Source organism: Pieris rapae, chromosome 1 (assembly GCF_905147795.1).
Source record: "Pieris rapae chromosome 1, ilPieRapa1.1, whole genome shotgun sequence".
Classification (NCBI taxonomy): Eukaryota; Metazoa; Arthropoda; class Insecta; order Lepidoptera; family Pieridae; genus Pieris; species Pieris rapae.
Window position 1 is genome coordinate 2,306,363 of NC_059509.1, and position 21,772 is coordinate 2,328,134.

A 21,772-nucleotide genomic window follows, 5' to 3' on the forward strand; every position below is an offset into this window, starting at 1 on the left:
GAAGTTCAAGTTTAAAAATAATAACTGTATTCTACTTAACTACAGAGTAAAATAATTCTAATCATACATAATTTCAATTTGACAGATAGATATTTTAGCCTGTAATATCGTCAAATGTAGCTTTTCAGAGTTTGTTAATTTTTGTTGTTGTTCTGAATTAAGCTAAAAATTGGGAAATCAAATAAAAAAATATATTTATTCATAACGCTTTATTGGAAATATACAAATCCACCATAGGACTGGGAATGCCAAACATGGAATACTTATGCAACACTAGCGCCAAACACGATAAAACCTTAATATCTAAGTACGTTAAGCTTAAAAATAACTAACAAGTCTATAAAACATTTGAAAGTATAATAGGATAAAAATGAAATAAATCAATAAAAATGTTAGGTAAATTAAAAAGGAACATAATATATTGAAGATTAATACTGTATCTAATAAAAACATTTTACATATTATTTAAAACTGAATTCATTTAAATGATGGTACTACAATGAGCTTACTGTGAGCAAATGTTACTTTTGAGCTCGAATTTTAGCCAATTGGTCCGGAATTATGCTTCATATTTCATTATGAACTGCAGAAGAATTCCTGTGAAACATTGATTATCTAGCTACATCTAATTTCGTAGCACTAATAGAAATAGGTATTGCACGATATGATAACTTAATAATTATTGACGCAGATATTCTATATATTATTAAATTAATCTTGAACTGGTTTTATAATTATCCTTAGCGTTTTTTTAGCACCTCTATACAATTTAAGCCTCTGAAAGAATTATACATCGAAAATTTTACTAAATACTGTATATGAATTGTTTTATAACGTACTTTAAACGCTTTTGTTCTAGTACACATACTCGTAGTTGTTCGGAACACGTTTTCCATAGATAACAGAAATAATATTTTTTAAGTAAATTAATACTTACGTATGCATTTTATCTATGTTATTCAACCAACTTTTTTTCTATAATCTGTTTTTACATTACGCATTTAAAATATATAGATATAGCTGACACAATGTTATGATTTAGATAAACAAAAGTTATGATCGACAATAAGAAATTTCAATCCTATTTATGTATATATTTAAGCAAATCAAAGGCTTTTTTTAACAAAAAGTTTGTAAGGCAATGTACAGTGAATTTAGAAAAAAATATGTTCAACGCCTGTTCGCATTACCATGCCAGCTTATTAATTACGTCCGCAAATAAAAAAATGGGGCTAGAAACAACAGGGGTAGTTATCTGGTTTGAGATCATACTTTACAGTAGTACTTAGACTTATTTAAACCTCAGGCTTCTTCATCTGATATATATATCACATGTCATAGTTACGTTAACAAAGAAAAATCAACTCGCGTGTTCGCTTATATACTAAACTGGCGAATTATAAGAATTCAACTGGTCCTTTTAACGCGAGAAATAAATTGTATCACTGCAATTTAGATAATACATAAAATAGAAGTATTTTTCTTTAATTATATATTATTACAGTATTATTTCTTTAATTTTATTTTCTTCTGTCCATCTAACAGGCAGGAAGCTCATTCGATGTTAAGTGATACCGCCGCCCATGGACACTCTCCAGAGGGTGCGTCTCGCTTGTGCGTTGCTGGCCTTTTAAGAATGAATACACTCCTTTCTTGTTTGACCCTAAGTCGAATTGGTTCGATGTTCAATTGTTTTGAAAATTATACACTATTAAAAAATATTTCTCAGTTTCAAAGATAAACAAAACCTAAACTGACGACAATTTCGATTGCCTTCTAGATATTTAATATTGTACTTTAAAAAATGTATTAAGATGTATGACTAGGTAATTATACTAAAAGGAATTACTTATAACAAAATTATATACTATTTTAAAATGCACATCAATACCGCGATTGTAGTAATTTACAATGGTTAAAATATTATTGACATTTGATCACATTGAAAGCAGCTTTGAAAGCCACAAAAGCAGATAATTTAAGTTTAACGCTCCATATAAGCTAATTAGGCAGGTCTTTGAGCAATTTTTCAACTACCTCTGAACATTTTCTTAGCCGCCCAATTTACAGTCTATGGCAAGCCGTGAAAATCAAAGTCTGTATAGAGTTGATGTACTCTTTGGTATACTTCGTCACAGGATTCTAGAGTTTGTGGTAAAACTGACATCGCCTCTGTTAATTCATCTTCCGAGCCAAAGATCTGAAACAGAAAATAATGTATACTAATACGTAAGATAATCTCTGGAGATACAAAACATTATATGTGATTACATAGACCATAATATTAACCCGTCCAAAATAAGACTTTTTCATGGTACTCGAATAAAAAGGCGAGAAGAAAGTAGTATTGAAACGTTTCTTCAGAACGCGGCCGTATCGATGCAAAATCTTAATATAGTTCTACCAAAAAATTTATGAGCTTGTGCTTACGAAAAATCAGCGACAGCTTATATTTAACTTTTTTATAAAGGCAACGGACGGAAGAAGGCGGTTCGCGATAAACTTAAATTCCAATGCACGAAATATATTGCGGTTTTCACGTATATATTTGTTGGTTAGGGACCGTTTAAGTATTACTTAAGCAGATTTACTACAATGTCTAGGGAGACATTCCTTCCTTTTGTCAGCAAAATTAAGCAAATCTCTCAAAAATATCAGTACATAAACGTATAAATTTTTTGTGGGAATTCTCGAAAATGAATTTGGTTTTCAAGCATAGACTATGTGTGGGTAATATGTGTAAAAAAAAGTAAATAATTACTAATGCCGTAATCACCAAATAGGAAAATTAAAGACCGCCTATCCCCCCTATGATGCTTACGTAATACGTGAACGACTCCTTAACGGGTAACAGTTGCCACAAAGCCGGAGCGAGGCGCTTCGTAATAAACCTGTTTTTAAATGTTTTTTTCCCCACAAAATCAAACTGTGTAGGAGTGGCACTATGAGTTTTAAGATATTAGTTATTTATAATAATATTAGCATTATATTTCAGATACTTTAACCCTAAACACATTTATATTACTATTATCTTATTATTATTAAAGACCTATGTGCCCTTTTTGCAAGGGACACATTAAAATCTCTCCATTCCTGTCTGCACTGTACCACTCTATGCCATGTACCATGTATGAGGAAACAGCCAGTTCTATTAGTGTTCGCATTAGTTATTTAGCATAAAATTATGGTTAATACATAAAACACAACACAGCTGGGCAAGCATTATTCTTCAAAGGTCTAAAATAACGTCAGTCGTACAATGTTTTCTGAACGTTAACAAAAGTTAATCTGAATACATTAATTCTACAGTGACGTAAATAAAAGCAAAAACAACGTTTTTTCCGTGGTGTAAAGAATTATTATTGACGTTGATAAGGATAGAGGTCGGTTGTTTCTAAGCAATCATTACATGCGTATATTGTCTCGTAAAAGGCCAAATCAATAGTAGTATCATTATTGTTTTTGTGTATCCTATTGACACAAAACCTGCGAATATGAATTAAAGAGATAACAGAGAAAGATTGGAAAATAGTAGACAAGATGAGACACAAATGCATTAAATTGAAAAGGGCTTTCAGTTACTACGTCACAGGTGGTGTACTCAAATTAAATATGAATGTATTTGAATATTATTTTTTTACTTTTTCGACTTTGATTCAGATCAGAAATAAGTCGTAGCGTGAACCGATGACTACGGGAATCGAAATCCAATACAGTTTTGACGAACGATATTCAGTCTGGAGCTATGGCAACTTGGGGATTTTCCCTCAAATTAAGGGGAAAAACACAAGCAAAATCCTAATTTCTAGTATAAACTCCAAGCGATGGCCATAACTGATGTATCATGGTCCCTAAGTCGAAATACTTGGATTTATTTTCGCTTTTGGATGTTGATATTATTTTTGATCAAACCAAGTGATGTTGGTTCTAGGGGCACACTATGTAGCAGTTGGCATCACTGGGGTGGAGTCTTAGATCATGGTGATCTTTGTTTAAAAATCTTAGGATAAAAGGTAACTCATGTACCGGAAATGCTAACAGTCCTAGATTTTTTATATTCACGACGAATAAAAATTTGTTTTGAGGCAGTGACAAAAACTTGTTTTTAAAACTAACAAAAACTGTATTTAAAATTATGCTTACAAACACTAGCGTTCAAGTGGGAATATGGAATGGAAGTGTGTTTCAAAGGATCGGGACTTGATACTTAAAGGTTTGGGTTTTGTCGTTTAAGAGTAGAGATACATTAAGTGGAACAAACTAATTAATCTTAAATCATCGTCACGAAGGTATTACGAGTGGTTATATTGAGTCCGGGAAAAGTTATCTCCGTACGATAATATAGATAGTTTTTACCACTTCGAGCAACGTGGCACCTTGGAAATCAATTATCATTTAGCGACCAATTGTTTTGGCCGTGAAAACAACAATTCGATAAACACTTGTTTGCCATAAAGATAAATTCGATATCAAATATAATATAGATTTAATAAATGCAACGTGTTAAGTGATATATCTCTTTATGACTGATAATATTGCAAATCGCGAAATATCTTTAAAGAATTTGTTAAAACATTTTAATTTAACAAAAATCAGATAACATCAACAAAAAATTGTACGTTTTTAACAAAAAACAATTTTAAGACTTAAGGTGATCAGTTATCACATGGCTCGGACATCCAGGTACTGTTCTATAATGTGTTGTAATGTATGATCATTTATTTATTTCTAAAACATTATAGTTCCTAATATTCATGAATTTTCTTTGTAAGGTTTTCAATGTAAGATTCATTGCTTAGCTATATTTACTTAAGATTACTTAATTAAGATTCAAAATTATTTTAACTGCCACAATATATACATAATTGTTATTACACACACAAGGGAATACAGGAATGTTTTCCTAACATTTAACTTACTTTGTTTAAGTTTAACTGATCTTACATCTTATCTTAACATTTTGTATTTGGACTTGTAGTTTAGTTCGGTATCAGCAGAATTAAAAGGTTTCAATAATAGATAAGATTACAAAAGCGATTATATGGTTATCAATAATAAAAACACCTTTTATCATTTGTTCCTGTTAATAAAATTAAACATGCTATATATATAATTATATGCATGTCTGTTAATTATTAATGCTACATACCTTTTTTAATAAATCTTGTCTGGAAGGCAGGGCATGCATTGCAAGTGTTGCAGCTTTTCTTATGTACCATGGATGGAATTCAGCTAAGGTCTCATTATAGGAACCCTGACATGTAGTGCAAGTATTCATATCTTCTTCTGTTTCACTTATTCGTTTTAAAAATACTCGGATGAAATCTGAGAACAATACACATGTTTTTCGTTACAAATAAATTAACAAAATTAAACATAAATTATTTTTACAATAATATCCAAACACATAAGCTGCATTATATGGGCCCTTAAGCAAATTTAAAGTACTGTTCAAACATTATATTTTATAAACTACAGATAATACACAGAAATTTTTCTCAAACATAAAAGAAGACTAATAATGGCTATAATTCTGCTCACAAAATTTTGGGCAACATATTTATTGGAATCTATAAAAACAAATTGTATAATTTACATACCCAGCCCTCGATGCAAACGCAACATCGTCCTTGATCCCGATACAAAACCATTCTTTTCGTGCAAACTGGTCTCTTTTTCATACTTCATCATTTTCTTGAAAGATTCATAGTATACAGCATCGTCTCCACTTTTAAGCTTTTCCATAACCTTTATTTTACTTTTCACATCGCTACTCACAAAAGAAAATACTGTCCCGATGAGGTTCAAGAACCTGAGCAAACAAATTTATGTCAAAATAGTAAACATATGGAAATGAAAACAGTGAACTAATACTTACTTTACTAATTCATTATATCCATCTATGTACGCATCAATTACCACGTCATCATTCTCTTTTAAGCTCTTCCGAAAGCATTCGTGTACGTAATGTAAATCTAGTGTGTTTTCATTAGACATTTCGTAAATTTTCTTTCAAAAAAACAAAAATCCTTAAATAAAATATCCAACTGGCTGGTTCAATTTATCTTTCAACAATACCTGCTCAGTTTGACAGCGACAGCTGTCTGCGTATTTGCGTAAAAGTGAAATGCTTATTGCTGAGAGCTGACAAATCGGAAAGTGAAAATGTGAAATTCGCTTGTGTTGACAACTGACAAATGAAAAGTAACAAAAGCCACCATTATATATTATATTATTCTTCCCCCTAAAGTCCCCCGTCCTTTAAGTGTTAATGTTTGTGTTTAGTCCATATTGCAGATTTTTATGTAAATATATAGCAAGTAATAAAATTAAAGTAATATATATATTTTTAAATTTTTCTGATAACTGGTGTGGCATTACCTATGAGAAAATTTCGACTTGACGTCGACTTTTGGGATACCTGTATGTAAATTATTCATAAGTAGCAAATAGTATTTAATCCTGTTTTTATTCATATTTGTGTTGTCTGTGCTGTGTTTAAACTAGCAATCGAATTCTAACTATTTTTTTTAGGTTCATAATTACCTATCAATCTCCTCCTAAAATTTTACCGATCAATCTCCTTCGTGCCTTCTCCATCTACACGACACTGGCGAAGTACCTTGTGCCCAGTTGGCACAAATTAAAGCAAAAAAAAATACAATTATAAGTATAGGGACTTATTGATCTCACATGATAGAGTATAATAAAAAGTAAAAATTTACATTAGATTGTTAGAAATTAAACTCGAAAAGTGGCGGGTTTTTATTTGTTTAAAATAAAACTTTATTGGTCGTATTTATTCTTATACAGTAAATCTATGCATAAACTTTATATCACTTTTTATGGTTGTGTAGCCCACTGGCAAAAAAATAACCCTTTCCGATTTGCCATTTCAACGAAAATTGATTGGAAGATGGAACAACGCTCTCAACTTACATACAAAATATAGGGGCGAATTCGACTCGCACTTTGTTTCATTTTTTATAATAATTTTACTTTTTAGGATCAAAATCTATTATGCACTTTATGTGTTAAACACAATATGTTCGAATAGTATTAATTACTGTAAAGTACTGAAAATTTTCCAAATAAGTTATGTCTTTTTCTTTTTTTAATTCATTTATTAGCCGGATACAAAGTCCATTGGCATAAGTTATGACTTAAATGTCTATGTTACCAGGTCATGAAATTAAAAAAAAAGTATTATTTGTTATCAAAATTCATATTTAATTCTTATCTGTGTTATGAAATAAAAAAAATTACACAAATAAAAATCCTAAATATTGTAGAAAAATAATCTTGCCAATGTTTAAAAATAATTTAAATAAAAGTTCCTAATGAAGTAGTGATTTTCACAGTGGTTTAGAAATCATTTATTATATTTTTGGTATTTTTCTGGTTATATTTGTTGATTTCATACGTTTAAATGGGTCTGGCATTAATTATATTCGCATAAAAAATTAATGATTGCGAAAATAACGTTAACATTTAACGCTTTAGTAGTGTCCTTGTACCTTGTGTACGGTAGAAATCGTGTGGTTACTTAGTGCGTACATCATCAGGTGTCTTTATTGTATGTATTTACCGAAATATCTATCAAATCTTTCTAAGTAAGGTACGAGATAAAAAGTTAATCATGTCGCAAACGGACAATGATGATGATTCGTTTATAATCATTTTGGGCTCTTCCCCGGGAAGCTTAGAGGGTAAGAGCAATGGTGGTGATTTGAAAGTACCTAGTGGAAGTATCGAGACTCGAATCCTGGATGATGTCATTAAGGATCTGCCCGAACAAGCAAACAATGCCTTTAGGGCACAATTCAACCTTGGTGATAGTGTGAGTGAATATTTCTTTGATTTCAAGTTAAAAAGGAAATGAAGGTAGTTTGAAAATTTGTATATGAATTACTATTTACTACCTTCATTAAAAATATACACATTTCATTGCTTTTTTAAAAACCCACTTAATGACTCATTTACTTAAAATGTCTTAGTTTAGTAATTTCAATATTATTGAGGAAATTACACAAGGGACTTTACCTTTAATCAATTGATAATGCATTGGAGACAAACACTTAGAAATCAACTATAAGCATTATATCTTTTAGTTACACTCTAGTAATACTTTATTATTGTGAAAGTACACTTTACATTCTCTTCTGCAGCCATCCCCAGCTAGTATGATGGTGGCTAGTACTCTAATTACTGATGACCGAAGTACAGAAGAACTACAGAAACGGTTTGGAGAACTATTAGATGAGAATGTTGTATTAAAGGAGACACTTAAGCAAAATAATGATTCTTTGAAGGAGCAGTTTTCATTAATTGCGTCATGCCAGGATGACATGCTCAAAACACATAAATTACATAAAGAGAAATTTGATGAAACTAGAGCACTTGTGGAAAAGGTATTTTATTGTTATATAACCATTTTTTAGGCTTCTTAACTATTATATTTGTTTAAATATTTAAATATAACATTTTCAAAAAATTTCATTAACTAAATTCAATATTTAGTTTTTTTCTGTCTATCGTGTTTTTTGTTACTATAAACAAGAATGTTAACCATAAACTGTTCTTGAATAAAGGTATCTGATATTACAATCAAAAATATTGAATAAAGGGGGGAAATAATTTTATACTAAATACGGAATAATTTTATTTAGCTTCATATATTAATAAACATATTTTTTTAACAGTTAAGATTAGAGAACCGAAAACTTAAAGAAGAGCTTGTGCTTATTACTAAAACCAAAGAGATGTCACTGACAAATGGTGTTAAGTCTGGTCCACCATCAGGAGTAGAATTTGTGACATCGCCAGATGATGATACAATTAATAAACTAACAGCCCAGTTGGAATTGGTCGAGAAACAAAGAAGACAGGTAAATATTTTTTGCTACTCACCAGTTAGTGAAAAAGTTTTTATGTTCTACTTTTATTAGGCATAAAAAAGTCTTGCCCATTCCATTTATAGGCAAGTAAGAGATCAGGCTTCTGTACCAAACAATAATATTTTTTTTTTTCAGGTGATAGTTGAGAACGAAAAACTTACTTGGCAAAGGGAATCCCTAGAGCACATAGTCAATGCAACTTCCAAAGAGAGAGACGATTTAAAAGCCAAATTGAATACTACAGAGGTAAATGTATAGATGTTTAATAATTATTCAATATATAACATTGTGTCTTTTTAGGATTGAATTGTTTGAATTTAATATTTTTTTTTTATATCTCTAGTTGTTATTATCAAGCAAAGAAAATAACCACACAGAGGAGTTAAAGCAGTTGCACGGCACAATTGAAGAGTTGCAAAAAAAGATGAAATCAATGGCTATGGTAAGCTACAAATATTTTAGTTAAGTATTCAAAGAAACCATTCCATCTTATTGACAAAACAAAATTGATGTTCGAATGATCTTTTAAGTGTAAGTGTATAGATATTTTCCTTTGACGATAGAGAATGCTTGTTAATGATTAAATAATATAAATTAAAACAATGATTTGTTATATATATATATATATATATATATATATAATTCAATAAATAAATGCAGTTTGCTAATTAACTTAGTTACAAGAAAAAAAAAACAAAATTTAATGAATATATTGCTTATTAGCCTAATCATGCACCATGTTTTTCTCTTCATTAAAGTTTATTGTGTATTAAATTTTTTCTTCTGCAAAAAGTGTAAATTAATAAATAAAAGATAGCATTTCTTGCCTGGTTCTTGCTTTATTTTTGTTTTGTTATCAGCAATTTGTATGGAGGTCTATGGTGTTTCTTAATAGCTTTATTCTTGATTACAGAATGTTCACAGCAGCGAAATACAGAAGAGAGATGAAGTTATACAAATACTTGAAGGGAAAATTTCGTCTCTAGTGAACGATCTGAAAAAGGCACAGATTACAATATTAGATTTGGAAAATATTAAGGTAAAATTGCTTCATACATACTTAGGGCCCATGTTAAACCCTTGCTGTACCAATGATTTTTCTGAAGGAAATGATTCAGGATGAGGTCATTAACCTTTTGTTGAATGCACAGCTGTGTATATGACCCACTGATTTTACATAAGGAAAATATTTAGAGCAGTGATGGCCTACTGGCTGCAGTGTTCGACTCTCATAGGTCGTAGGTTCGAAACCGCCTGTGCACTAATAGACTTTCTTTATGTGCGCATTTAACATTCGCTCTGATGGTGAAAGAAATCATTGTGTGGCAACCGAACCGGAACCGGCAACGGTTGCCTTAGATCCAAACAGTCGATGGCATGTGTCAGGGAGAGGTGGCTGATCACCTACTTGCGTATTAGATTGACAAATGATCATAAAACAGATACAGAAAATTTAAAAAAATAGAGCATAACAAAATACATACATATTTCTGTGTTTAACATTTCAGCTCAATTTTGTAAATAATTTTGCTTAGTTTTTCTTATCTAGTCATGTGTTTTTTAGTTGGAGTTTGCAAAATACAAAGGTGGTGTCTCCGATATGGTGAAGACATACAAAGAGCAAATAATGGAGTTGAATACTAGAATCAAATCTTGCCAGACTATGGTATGATATTATATATTAACTTGCGGACCTTCACTTTCGGCTATATCTTTCATTCACTTAATGTACACGCTGTACAAATACGCTCAGCGGTTGTTATATACAAAACATTTAGTGTGTTTATTTTTTTAGTATTTAAAACATTAATACATATATACATAAACATACGTGATAGACAGAGTAGTATGTAGATAGACGACGTCGTAACTATGCTGATCCAGAAAAATTTGGTTTATAAGTGTTTTTTTTTTAATTGTTAAAAACTTTGGTTTTGATTCGTGTGTAATATATGTATGAGTCTGATGCGTTGGGCCCATTTTTATGTAATAGGAGGTAAACGGGCAAGAGGCTCACCTGATGTTAAGTGATATTGCCCGTGGAATCACATTGCCAGTAGGCTCGCAAGTGCGTTGCCGACGTTTCAAGATTGGTACGCTCTTTACTTGAACTTGTCGTTCTATTATCTTTTAGAGTTTTTTTTTATTGTCAGGTGTTTCAACCAGTACATATGACAATGAATTGTGAAGGTGATGGATCCCCGCATTACGCAGGGTATCTCGCCAATGTCAAACTGTACGATCGCACACTCAAACACATAGCTGAATATCTCAATAACTTGACAAACGGGTGAGTTTAATTAATGCAATAAAATAATTAATTCAAATTAAAAATCATTTATTCATATAGGTAACACAATGTACACTTCAATGAAATGCTTCTAATTTTACATTTACTGCCAGTTCTTGTAAAACGGAAGAGGAGAACTGGCAATAAACTCTCCGCCACTCTTTGGCCAAGTTTTTTTTGTTTTACATCCCGTCTATGTGCGCAGTAGCACTTACTTCCGCAACGAAGGAAAACATCGTGAGGAAACCGGCATGTCTTTGAGATAAATCGATAGACAAAAAGTTGACCTTATCTGATATGATTGAGGGGGCTATCTGAGGCCTTTTTAAGTTTAAGCCTCAGATTTATGTATGTTTCATAATCATTTGGCAATCAGGTAGGTGATCAGCCTCCTGTGCCTGACATACGCCTGACTTTTTGGGTGTAAGGTAAAGTTTCCTCCCGATGTTTTCCTTTACCGCTTCAGCTAATATTAAATGCGCACATAGGCCATTATATCATAGACCACGTCCATTGGTCCATAGCCGGGGATCGAACCAGCTACCTCAGGAATAAGAGTCGCACGCTAAAGCCACAAGGCTAACACTGTTCTAGGGATCATGATCATCATACATATATCCCATTTAATTTAATTAATATTTACAAAATAATAATAATAAAATACAATACACGTCATCTTTATGCTTTATATTTATTTTAAATAACTAATTACCTAACTTTAACTAAATTACTTTTCCGTCCTTTTCTGGCAAGAGTGCTCAGTAAAGAGAGTGCAATCAGAGTCTTTTAATTTTCATGAATTCTTCTTTTTTCTGTTTCTCTATGTAAATGTGACAGAATTTAAAAAAAATCTCTAAAGTTTCGTATCTTTCTTAATATTTTTTAGCATCTCAGACGATTTGGTTCGAACAATGGGAGTAATGTCGAGTATACAGGATGTGACATTGGAACGTGCGTCCATTGAAAAAGTTCGAGCGGGCTTGGCTGACGTCAAACAAGCGATTTCGAAGCAACACAATACAGTTCTTCAAAATATGTAAGATTATTACTTAAACTAAAATACAGACAAATTTTGGTTTATTTTTATACACTTTTATTACATACATAAATGTTTTACCGCGAAAACGTCTGATGACGTCATGCTAGAATTTTCAAAATCTGCACAGGGTAACATTAAATTAGACAACTGATTTTAATGGCCTCATACAGCGTTTAAACTTTAAAAGTGAAGTGAGAATTACCAAAAAATAAATTTAAAGTTGTGTTTATATTAATTTTAAGTTAATGTTTCTATTTTCAGCGCTCAATTGAAAGGCACTTTAACAATATTCGAAGGGATATTCAAGGATTACAACGAGCTGTTGAAGAAAACATTGACGAAGCGAGAAGAGGTGAGTGTTATGTCAGTTGACATGTTGTAGTCATTTAGTTTTGGTCCTTCGAGACGGATTTAAAATTCTACAAGGGCATTTAAACTATACTTGTGTCATACAGACTCCGGCTGTGGAGCAGTTAACAGCAGCACTGGTAGCACGAGGGGAAGAAGTTCAAAGCCTGGAAAACGAAATTGTGATGCTTGTCTCTCATAAAGAAGATTGTGAACTATTGAAGGCTCAAGTGGAATTGTACAAGTATGTATAGAATATATTATCTTATAACTTTTTGCATATAGCTGGGTATTTCATTTATTCATTGAATTTAATTTTTAAATTTATGCTCTGGGCCTTAGATATCTGTTTTGTGATAATTGCTTTTTTCTAATAGGGAAGTAAATGATCAGCCTTCTGTGACTGACACACGCCGTCGATGTTTTAGGTCGGCTTGACCGTTTTGAGAATGTTTCGTTCTAAGGTACCAGCCAGTGCTAAACGTGCACATAGACAAAAACTTTTTTTTAACATAAAATGCGTCTTCGCGACGCGTCGTCGATAACTACCACGACTGTCAACATATAAGTCAGAGAAATATTTGTTCGTTTATTGTTCAGAGAAATTGATATAAGTAGGGATATTTTACATTTTTTTAAATAACCATGATTGAGATATACATTCATAAATTACATACATTTACATACATTACATACATTTATAAATTCAGGAGTGACTTTGAGGCGGAACGTAAATCGCGTGAAGAAATGGTGGCTGAGAAAGAGAAAATTGCGACTGACCTCAGAGTTTTGAAGAAAAAGCACGCAGAGACTGCGAGACAGGTAAGAATCTGCTTTTTAGCAATATCGGTTATAAAGACATTATATTGATAACGACATATTTGATATTGAAATTAATAACTTTATATTTATAAAGGGTTAATCTATTTCGTATTTCTTATTCGTAAAAAATATATATTGCAAGCAGACCTAACAGACGTTTTCCTTCGTGATATTCCTAGCGATTAGAATATTAAAAGTATGAAAGTACCAACTGAGGCGCCTGCTAGGTTGAATCTAAATTATTTACACTTGAATATTTTTTTCGTATGCCCCAGGTCATATATTCAAATCAGTCCAGCCGATTATGAGGAGTTCAGTGGCATACACACATACAAAATTATACGTTTCGTCTTATATGCTGTATTAAAGATATAAAAAATTACATATGTGATTAAGTCTTTCATGAATTACTATCTTTAACTCTTTACTATATTTGTAGATCAGGTCTCAGGCGTAGCTACATTAGGTGGCACTAGAAGAGATTTAGAAGAGAGACTTAGAAGAGATTACTATTTCGTCATTTTTATAATAAAAAAGTGTTTATTAATTTTAAGCATTTTTAATTTGTATTTTTTTGTACTGATTTCAGTTGGAAGAAGTCCGAAAAATGAGCCCTAGTATAGTCAAAACGGCTTCTGCCCGTATCTCAGCCACTTCAGCCAAAACTTCGACTTCGCGTGGATCTGTGGCCGCCTCTACTACAGCCTCTGTCGCAGCCATTTCTGATTCTACTGAGGGCGTGGTAAGTTTATGATCTAAATTTTTTAGGTTCTAGTTTTGTTAATTTTGTATTAAGTTTTTATTGTGATTTTATTTTAAATGAAATTATAATTTATTATTATTACAATAAGTTTCTACTGACGTGAGGTTCGATTTCGGTGAAATAATTTTTGGTATGTAAGGCCAAATACAATGGTCCCGCCAAAGAAAACGTTAAAAATTAAACGGAAGCAATATTTTTTGACTTTGATTTTTTCAATTAATACCCAAACGATTCTGTCTCTGATAGAGCGTTAATTGCTCTTATTATATATGCAATGTTATAAACATATTTAGTTTTATTTTATTTTAATGGAAGACTCGAAAAAAGAAGAGCGTAAAAGAAGAAAAGAACGGCGTACACGAGACCACGCCCCCTGCGATACGCTACGACTGTCCGGTGTGCGACAAGCCTTTCAAAACCCTAATACTATTACAGCAACACGTTGATTCGTGTTTATTATAATATAATAAATTAATAGCGAAATTACAACTTGTTAAGTTTAAATAATTTAATAAACTAATATTGTAGCTATAGTCGACGCATTATGATCTGAGGCTTTGGGTCATAAATCATATTTAAATGTCTGTCTCCCTCGCGCTTACAGGTATTATGGAGAGGTAAAGCGTAAGAATTTTAGAGGTGCATATCGATCACGGGATAGATACGATCGATATGCAATTTTTTTTGATAGAACAGGGGGCAAACGGGCAGGAGGCTCACCTGATGCCAAGTGACACCGCCGCCCATGAACTCTCAATGTCGAAGGGCTCTAAGAATTGGTACGCTCTTTTCTTGAAGGACTCTAAGTCGAATTGATTCGGAAATACTTCAGTGGGCTGCTGGTTCCACAAAGTGGGTGTGCGCGGCTAAAACTGCCTTGAAAAATGCTCACTTGGAGAACGGCGGACGGCGAGGTGATACGGGTGGAATTTCGTATTCTGCCTCGACGTCCGATGATGAAGCTCAGCTGCAAGTATTGATCCGAACAACTCCTATGAACCCTCTCCATGGTAAATACGGTAGAAGATGCAGACTGACCCCACATCTCTACACAACGCCAAAGAATCGCATAATGTATTGTGCGTCAAAACAAAATCTTAATAGAAAAGCATAATCCTTATTCGTATCAACCAATCAGGAGTCATATGCATGCGCAGGCTATGTATTGATAAAATTGCATTATGTGCACTTTTCTACTGCCAATGACATTTATTGTCCGATGACTCAGTTCAAAATGCGTCGACTTTTAAGTATTGAGGTTTAACTGAACTGCATTTTGTAAGTCCTGGCTGTAAAGTATTGTAATGTTTGGAAATATGTCACTCAGGGATTACGAAGTAATCTAATAATGACTTTTTCAAATCGGTCAGGTTACACTTTTCTCTGTAATACTGGCGATAATAGATTTCAAGAATTCGAATTATCGCTTTTAATTCAGATACATTTACGTGCACTTTATGGCAAAGGCATCCTCCCAAAATGCCAAATCCCGCCTCCTCTCTGCTGTGCCACTGACATGTACCACCTTTTTTTAATTTGGTCTATCGACCTTCTAAGTTTGTCAATTTTTGCTCAAATTTCAGTCCCTCTTGCCATGTGCCCCGCCAATGTTTAATATTTATTGTAACATGATACCATAGTGGTTTTCATAAAGCTTTCTATAATGGTATAAATTCTGAATTGAAAGCTATTGATAAATCGTCAGGACTACTCAAAGCAACGTCCAAGGTCGAGCCTTGGCCAAACGAATCCGGTGTATCAAAAACGTATTGGATTAATTACGGAAGTAGTTCTTAGAGCCTAAATCTTACCATAAATAAAAACAAATATAAAGATAGTTTGAAGTAACAATAACACGAATATTGACGCTTCTGTATATATATGAAATCAAAGTTGCCATTTAAATGCATTTCAATTTTTTTCGAAGTGAAACTTCTTTAGGCGATGAGGGAATTTTTTTACGGATGAAACGTCACGAAGATGTGCAGCGTTTTTTCGAAGAAAAGGGAGAGAGCGATTGAGAGAGTGAGAAAGGGAGATCGAGAATAAATACGCGCTATTAGTCGATGTATTCATTTAGTAGTTACATATTAAAACTTAAGATTGAAATTCTGTCGTATAACGTCTTGTGCAGTAAACGCCGATTTTTAATTTAGTTATATTATCATAAGCACGTATACAGTGTGTACGTAAAGAGTGTGAATATGGATATACAAATACATGGAGTGATTGTATGCTGGTACATCTATTGGGGCTTTTACCTTAGTAATAATTAATTTACAAAGAAGTTTCACTTCTGACATGTACTTTGTACTGACGCATTTTTTTTATTTATTAAATAATTTTCGAAAACCTAATAGTATTTTTCAAAACTCCACACATATACGTTTGGTGGTAAGGACTTCTTTATACGAATTTAATTAACAGGCATGGTCTTTTGATGTTGTGGTTTCATGTATTATTTACTAAACTTAACAAATCGTTGTGCCGGTCACCAAAAAATATTAAGTATTTCCCAATCGCATAAAATCCTTTTATTTAAAGTGTAATAGTAATAATATTTGCATATGTGCAAATATTATTACTATTTTAACACTTCCTCTCTCTTTTCATCACAGCGTAAGAACTAATTGACTGAAAGAGATAGTATTATAATAATAGTAGATATAGTATTAATAACAATAATATTGAGTTTTTAGGAATGAATAGGAGTACGCTTAAGACAAAAGATTTTTTGTCTTTCACAATTATGTTATAATATTACTGTGTAATTCCTCATTTGAGTTTTGCTCATTTTTTGCATGATTGATACGTTACTTAATAAATGTATAAAAAATATTTGTAATATCTATCTAACATTAAAATTTTTTTTTTTTGATACCGTCGCCCATGGACACTTTATTCCTGAGGAATCGCGAGTGCGTTGCTGGCCCTAACTTAATATCGCGTTTAAACTAACTCTTCTTCAATCTTGCTTCAAAGTGCTTGCTGCAATCTAACCGGTCGAAGTGTTCAAATAATCGCACTTTTCTGTTGTGTTGCTGCTATTATCTATTGCCTTCTAATATCTATCTCTTTCCAGGTGTACACTTGTCCAAAGTGTATGTTCTCGACGAAACAGTACAAGGTGTTGGAGGACCATTTCGACTTCTGTCTAGACGATTTCTAGTTCGACTCACGACATTTATAGACAATAGAAATTCAGTTCTGTATGACCAGTATATTCTATTTGACTTTTTTAACCCGAGGACAAATTTAAAGGATTGTTTAGATATGAATATATTATGTTGAATGAGAGAAATGACTCCCAATTATTTACTTATTAAATATATTTTTTATCATTATTTCAATTGTATCTTGATGTTATATGACATTTATGTCTTCCAAAGGTTCTTTTAGTAATAAATTTTAACAAATGATTTCGTATGTATTAAGATACAGTATGTACACGTATGTGGTATGCGTGATGTTATCGTTATAGTGCTACAAACAATCTGACTAAATTGAACAAATGCTATATTTTATCTTGATTAAAGCTCTGTTTAACGCCACAAATATATGGGCTTCAGTTGCCTTATTAACGATTACTACTGGTCAAATATTTTTGTAGCATTATGGCATTCAAATTTTTTTCTAAACATATACGTGACGAATATTAATGTAAAATTTATCACTAAATAAGGGAATTTTCGGAGATTAACTCCCCTCCCCAATGTAACGCGCCTAACGATTTTCTGTACCAAATAAGTGAAATGTTTCTTTACCACTGAACCATTAAACCTAAAAGTTGCCATTTATGTGGTGTAAAGTATCGAAAAGTTGAAAACAATAACGTATAATTCCATCTCCGCCGCCCCCCCCCCCCCCCCACCAAAATTCGTTACGTCATACTTGAACGCTCCCTAAGGTGCTTAGTGCATAGCGCCATTTTCGTGATAACCCTTAGCTATGAAAATGTGTGTACAGTCAATGGCACAAAATAAGTTAGAAAACTGAAAACTACATGCGATTCGATCAGCAACGGTACTCTGTTACCATGCGATATCTCTTATATAACGTTTTTGTACCTCGCAAACCCAATTCATATAGGATATTAATTGGAACAAATTGGCTACAAAGTCGGGTTATTCCTTTAAAACGAATTAAAGAATAGATAAAAAGGTGCATTGAGACTTATTTAGTTTGCATAATACTGGGAAAGATTTTATTGAAGCATTATAATAAATTCATTAAATTGTTACCAATTTCATCTCTGTGCCATGTTTCAAACGATTAAATAGAAAAACATTAATAGTTTACTGATAGTTCATAACTTGGACATGTGATTATATAAAATAATAATATAATTTAATAATTTTCGTTGTAATTGTTATAATTTAAATGATAAGTTGTCAGCTAAATATTATTGTATCGCAGTGCTTTAGACGAGAATACTTGAAGAAATCGGACCTTGGCTTGCCTACTTCAGGGTTAGCCATTTCTCTATTGACAACTAAGCAAGTAATAGAAACCCCTATTCCAAAGCATTTTCTTGAGTAAATATTCTGAAATACAATTCTAATATGAACAATCTATGGTTTATGTTACTTTAGTAGGTATTGTATAGAGATATATAAAAAACTATTAGAAGGTAGTGATCTTTGTATAATGTTTGTGTTCTGTGATGTCGCAAATTTGAAAGAATGCGTCAAATTTGACAAACGACAATTTTGGCTAACTTCATGGCTGTTTTGAAGTAGGTGCATAATAGTTTAAAAATAGAACAGAAACGATATTCACGATAGCTATGAAGTTAGCGACAAATTTCTGAACATTTGATGACTGCACGCGACATCTGTTGAGCTGTGTGATTGAAAAGACTGTTTCATTATGTAATAATTAGATAATAATGATATCTTTGTAATTTTAGTTTTTTAATAAATATTACAACAATGTGTCTCTTTCATTACAAAAATTATATGATCTTTACTCTAAAATTCACGAATTTAGTTGTAAACTGATATGTGGATAAAAGCAGGAAGCGAATGGGATGTGAAAGAGATAGAGATATATGGAAAAGCTGGAGGAAGTCAACCCGTGAAGGGGTTTCGATCAATGGTACTGAAGGTAGTGACAGTGACGGTTTTACCAGAAGGCTGAGTAGACTAACCTAGGGCGACTATGTTCTATCTCCTAGAATTCAACAAGATTTCTGCAAGACGGTTTTTTGATATTACAGATAGAAGTCTGCAAAAACTTTTTCGATTACTCTTGTCATAGTACTTAGGTACATTTGGTGTACTAAGCTTACATATTCGGGTATAAAACAACTAGTTCGCTGCCCACCTGTTTGTGCTAAAAAATAAAACCTAATAAAATTTTGTTACGTACAATTTCAACGATAAAAAAATCTAGGTTATGAGAATTGTAGAGATAGAAGAGAAACAACACAGTTTGCTTTTGCCATCCCTTGAAAATGTGTAAATTCGCCACTGAGGAAGTAATAAATAAACAGGATAAGAAAAAAATGTATATAACAATTAATCTAAAAACAAATTCTTTGATAGATTACTTATGTTCTAATATGTGTGTGCTAAATTTGTGATGTCATATTTTCTTGTATTTTTTAGGCATACACATTGTTTTAGAACATATGAATATATAAACTGTATATTCAAAATTTGTAAAGCTTGGAAATAAATATAATTAAACCGGCTTTAAAACAGTCAAATTTTTGCAATAGTAAACTGTATTATTCCATCTAATAACTAATACTAACAATACTCAAACGTAACATGTACCTAAATAATTACAACATTAAAACTTGAATTGCAATTAAAATTGCACTTGTTAATTATAAACATTAAAAAGTTAATTTCGAGAAACAATGCTCGTGTTTGTTCTTCTCAACTGTATAATTTATGTTTCTGCTTGCGGCAGCAGAGTAGAACAAATAGACACTTCCGATGATGACAAGAAGTATTTATGGAATATGAGCCAATGGGACGTATGGAAACCGGAAGACGATGATAAGAGTATGGACGAATATATTGCGATGTATAAGAAGTTGACTGAACAGGCAAACAGCTGGGACGAATTTGATGTTAACAGGGATCCCGGGTTACCGCCACCCTGGAGAGGTAATTACCTCCAAGCAAAAAAAGAACCAGTTTTTAATGCTTGAAGGACCTTTTGTGATAAAAAGGGTTATTCCTGGATGTTTTTTGAATTAGAAAAAAAATTTTGCTGGCTTATTTCGACATTTATTCTAGTAAACGAAATCTGACTGTTTCAATAAATTTATATAGAAATAGAAAAAGTATTCTATAGTGAAACGACAATAAGATTAAAGTCGACGCATTATGAACTGAGGCTCGGATCATAAATCATATTTATCTGTATGTCTCGCTCGCAGGTCTTATAGAGAGGTGTAGTGATGTGCGTAAGAATTGTAAAGTTGCATATCGATAACGAGATAGGTACAATCGATATACTAAATTATGTTAAGTATTAATAGAAATATTTTTTCGATATCTGAAAATAAAAGTTTTTAATTTTGTAAGATAAAATGTTTGTTTGGACGTAATCATAGAGCAATTGTATAAATCGTATGTGGCGCTGAAAAGGCGGTTTTTATCTTTTCGAGAGATATTTCTTAGTTCTTCAGAAATCCTCATCCGTATCTTCCCCATCTACGTCATCTTTTTGTAGCTTAAATTTTAGAAGTTTGCTTGATCTCTTAAAATAGTTTACCTAAGTCATTATCACGATGTGTCTATTGACCCCGCACGAGCAGGTAGCTAAGTATCGATAACGGGTTGCAATGCGTGCACATTCCTACTATCAGTGACATTTATTGCCCGACGACTCAGTTTAAAATGCGACGACAATAGCAAAATTAAGGTTTAATTTTTCTTCCTTGTCCTAAGCATATTTGAGTTCTCGTTTCGACTTTACTTGGTATCAACAAGTACTTCTATTGCTACTACAATGATGAATATTGCTTTATTAATAAAATTGTATCTATATGGCTTCTATAGAATACGGTGACGGTATAATAGGAGTACCGCCACCGCCGTGGGCCTCCGTGCCAAACGCCTATGGTCGACCTAATCTTTGCTTCGTATTTCCTGCTAGAGGGAACTGTAATCAGACCATCATTCGGTAAGTAATAGATACTCATTTCTCTAAATTAGTAATTATCTGTGATCCCATAATAAATCGTGTCTCTGAAAAATTATTACTTCTTATAAAAACTTAAAATTAATTTGCATGGTACAACTTAACTATGGAACACAGTTCTTTTGGCGGTCAAAGTACGTGAAGAACGAAGCGATCTTTACATAGAAAATAACACTGAATTGTAAACCATTTTCTGGTACATATTTTAAAGTCTCGTTAGAAAAGACTTGTTAAAAGAAAAGAAGGTTAGAACTAATATGTGTGAGGTTGCAGAATTTGTATATTTTCCTACGCCCCTGTTAATCCGATAATTAATTCTAAAACTATTGCATTCTTTCATGAACCTTTTTAGATGGGCATTCAATCCTTCAACACAGCGATGCCATCAATTCCTGTACAGCGGTTGTGGGGCGAATGAAAACAATTTCAAAACTAAACCCAGTTGCATCCGC

The 21,772-nt window shown here is 32.4% G+C and overlaps 2 protein-coding genes across 3 annotated transcripts; one reads left to right on the forward strand and one right to left on the reverse strand.

Moving 5' to 3' along the window:
* Window positions 1-194: 194 nt before the first annotated feature.
* Window positions 195-6,137, reverse strand: LOC110996296 (ceramide-1-phosphate transfer protein). The gene is made up of 4 exons (XM_022263896.2): window positions 5,879-6,137; window positions 5,601-5,812; window positions 5,150-5,325; window positions 195-2,200 (listed from the first exon to the last, which is right to left on the reverse strand). Exons 1-4 carry the CDS (start codon window positions 5,995-5,997, stop codon window positions 2,072-2,074), a joined length of 636 nt encoding a protein of 211 aa, XP_022119588.1. The 5' UTR covers window positions 5,998-6,137; the 3' UTR covers window positions 195-2,071.
* Window positions 6,138-7,280: 1,143 nt separating this feature from the next.
* Window positions 7,281-19,054, forward strand: LOC110996314 (optineurin). 2 transcript variants are annotated; one of them, XM_022263922.2, is made up of 14 exons: window positions 7,281-7,840; window positions 8,169-8,411; window positions 8,703-8,888; window positions 9,033-9,143; window positions 9,241-9,339; window positions 9,811-9,936; window positions 10,462-10,563; window positions 11,051-11,187; window positions 12,074-12,223; window positions 12,488-12,578; window positions 12,682-12,818; window positions 13,285-13,396; window positions 13,986-14,138; window positions 14,475-14,778. In XM_022263922.2, the coding sequence occupies exons 1-14, from the start codon at window positions 7,640-7,642 to the stop codon at window positions 14,619-14,621; spliced, it is 1,995 nt and encodes a 664-aa protein (XP_022119614.2). In that variant the 5' UTR covers window positions 7,281-7,639; the 3' UTR covers window positions 14,622-14,778. The 2 variants fall into 2 exon arrangements, with proteins under 2 accessions (XP_022119614.2, XP_022119615.2); XM_022263923.2 differs by lacking the exon at window positions 14,475-14,778 and adding an exon at window positions 17,242-19,054 and having other exon boundaries at window positions 7,283-7,840.
* Window positions 19,055-21,772: the final 2,718 nt, after the last annotated feature.

What these genes read in the sequence shown, in the direction of transcription:
- LOC110996296 (XM_022263896.2), bottom strand. Translation starts at nt 5,997, where the DNA reads ATGTCTAATGAAAACACACTAGATTTACATTACGTACACGAATGCTTT. An exon ending in GGATATAATGAATTAGTAAA is followed by an intron (nt 5,813 to 5,878) that starts GTAAGTATTAGT and finishes TTGTTTGCTCAG; the next exon opens with GTTCTTGAACCTCATCGGGA. An exon ending in GACAAGATTTATTAAAAAAG is followed by an intron (nt 2,201 to 5,149) that starts GTATGTAGCATT and finishes TTTCTGTTTCAG; the next exon opens with ATCTTTGGCTCGGAAGATGA.
- LOC110996314 (XM_022263922.2), top strand. Translation starts at nt 7,640, where the DNA reads ATGTCGCAAACGGACAATGATGATGATTCGTTTATAATCATTTTGGGC. An exon ending in CTAGAGCACTTGTGGAAAAG is followed by an intron (nt 8,412 to 8,702) that starts GTATTTTATTGT and finishes TTTTTTTAACAG; the next exon opens with TTAAGATTAGAGAACCGAAA. An exon ending in CTGATTCTACTGAGGGCGTG is followed by an intron (nt 14,139 to 14,474) that starts GTAAGTTTATGA and finishes TTTTAATGGAAG; the next exon opens with ACTCGAAAAAAGAAGAGCGT.